Here is a 2,500-nt window from a genome sequence, read left to right as displayed (position 1 = left end):
CTCCCTCCTTCCTTCCATCCAACCCTCCCTCGCTCTCTCCCTCCCTCCCTCGCTCCCTCCCTCCCTCGCTCCCTCTCTCCCTCCCTCCCTCCCTCCCTCCCTCGCTCCCTCCCTCCCCCCCTCCCTCCCTCCCTCCCTCCCTCCATGTGATCATGTTTATTAGCCTTATCTGTGTGTTGTACAGGATGGCCCTGCTCTGGGGGCCAGAGGGCTCGTATTAACCTCTACTGGGAGAAAATAAGAGGGATTCCTCTTTGACCTGACTGTCGCACACATTTATAACTATAAATGTACGGATTTACCATATGTGGGGGGTAATACCTGTGTCGTGATTTGGCTCTTTGTACTCTTGAGTCATTGGATCGATCAACTGCTACATCAACTGGTAAATGTATGAGGGAGGTGTGTTACCTGTGTATATGAAGCGTCCAGGTGTGCCCTTGCAGAACTGTTTGGACTTGTAGGAGAGCGTGACCTCCACAACTCCAGGAATGTGTCTGGGCGGAGTCTGCACACGGATGGCATGGGGCGTGATCAGCTATGGTAGGGGAGAGGCGACAGAAGGAACAAGAGGGTTTTAGTATACATTGTGTTGGTGGAGACTTGGTGGTTTTTGTTATCAATGCAGCTACCCAACACAACACCAATTATTTTTCTCATTTCTACTGTATCTTCAGTATCTCTCTGCTTTCCTGTCTCTCTCTCTCTCCATCTGAAACTTCAAAGATGAAAATAAAATGTCAAGTGTTGATTACATGCATTATTATAAAAACATAACTCCAAAATTACTTCAATTACAATCAAAAGCTCCCCTGAGAATGATGCACGTCTGCTTTTATTAACAACATAATAACTCCACTAATTTACTTAGGCAATACTTGAGCAAGAGCAGAGATTACTATGAAATGGAGAGTTGCAACAGAAGAGGTAAGATTTCAGGAGCATACCATGTAATCATAATTACAGAACAAATTACCCAATTTAGACCCTTTAATGACGATATCTCTGTGGCATTTCTGAGGCAAGCTGCACTATGGACAAGCTTTAGTTTGTCTGCTAAAAGCAAAGATAGGGCTTCAACAGATAAAACCGAAGCAAAACCCTCAATTCCTGCCATAAGCTACCCACTGTAGTTATATAAGTATAGAGGACTTTTTTGATCAACAAAAAAAAATAAAGCCCTCAGCAGGTTTCTCCTAGACAGTGTCTCTGAGAAGTAAAAAAACAACAGACAAATAAAGACCAAAAAGGCTAAGAGATGTTCAGTTGACATGTACTCGGTAAGAGGAATTCAAAGCAATACTTTGTATGTTATGAGGACAATACATTTCCCCTGCATGTGTACTGCATATCTATGTATATTATGCTCACCTCCCTTGCCCCTGTCTCACTTCAGTGTGTGTGGCTGTCGTAGCTACCGCTAGCCACATCAAAGTGCTACCGTGTCTTAAACAGCCACTTAGTCTGCCTGATGAGACTGCTTGCAGTCGCCATGTGTCTCTTTCAAGGAAGCGGCAGCGAGACAAAGCACACATGAGAGCTCGCTGAGAGCTCGTTTTCCTCTCGTAAACCTAACAGCTCTCAAAGATACAGTACGCGTGCTGCCAGAGCCTGGGAGCGTCGTTAAAACTGTCCCTTTCATAGCTTACTTTGCCAGGCTTTAATTCTCCCACTGCCTGGCCCTGCTCACCTCACAGACAGATAGTATCATCTTTTTATAGAATCACTCCTTTATTAACGAGAAAAGTGAGCCCAGTCAGCAGACAATTGTGGGCCAGATCTAGTCTTATGGGTAATCTGGTTACGTTTGTCCTGGCCCATTACTTTCAGGGTAAGGAATCATCTGACTATCATGAAAAAGTCTATTTATTAGGGTATCTTGTCAAAAATGACCACATAGTGAACCCAATTGAAATGTTGATGCATCCAGCTTGGAATAAAGGTGGCCCAAGCATCACCATTATAAGGCCACATCTTGGCTGGCATGTGGATGTGGCCCAGTCACGACTTGGAATGATGATCCAGAAGTGGGCCAGGTCTGGTTTCCATAACTAAGCCAGGCCTTTGCCCCAAATAGGCCAAGCCTGGGTGGATACCAGGATGTTGATGTGGCACAGGTAAAACTTTGTTCCTTGGGCCAGAAGTGGACCAACTCTGGTGGCCGTATCTACTGTAAACCCTTCTGGCCCGTGGAACAAATTTGTACCTGGGCCACATCAACATGCCGGCCAAGGTCTGGCCTTTTCATAGCAAAGATAAGGCTCACGAACGGCAGCCAGAGCTGGTCCACTTCTGGTCGGGAAACAAAGTTGTACCTGGGCCACATCCGGATGCCAGTAGAAAACAGATGTGGGCCAGATCCGGGCCGTCATTACTCTGCTGACTGGGAGCTGTGGAACTGCGCTTTGTGGTGACACTGAGTTGTACAGAGATACTCCTGCACATTCCTATTTACATTTGACTCATGTAGCAGATGCTCTTATCAACAGCTATTTATGGT

General features: G+C 45.9%; 1 protein-coding gene across 2 annotated transcripts in view; it reads right to left on the bottom strand.

Moving 5' to 3' along the window:
- The window catches only part of ebf1a (EBF transcription factor 1a), a 62,066-nt gene that overhangs the window by 21,655 nt on the left and 37,911 nt on the right, over window positions 1–2,500 (bottom strand). For both annotated transcript variants that reach the window (XM_083685821.1, XM_083685822.1), the window contains exon 10: window positions 412–538. In XM_083685821.1, the coding sequence (XP_083541947.1) occupies window positions 412–538 (127 nt within the window). The remainder of the gene's footprint in view (window positions 1–411; window positions 539–2,500) is intronic.

This window comes from Argentina silus (genome assembly GCF_951799395.1).
Source record: "Argentina silus genome assembly, chromosome: 15".
Classification (NCBI taxonomy): Eukaryota; Metazoa; Chordata; class Actinopteri; order Argentiniformes; family Argentinidae; genus Argentina; species Argentina silus.
This window is presented reverse-complemented; position numbering and strand designations above follow the sequence as displayed.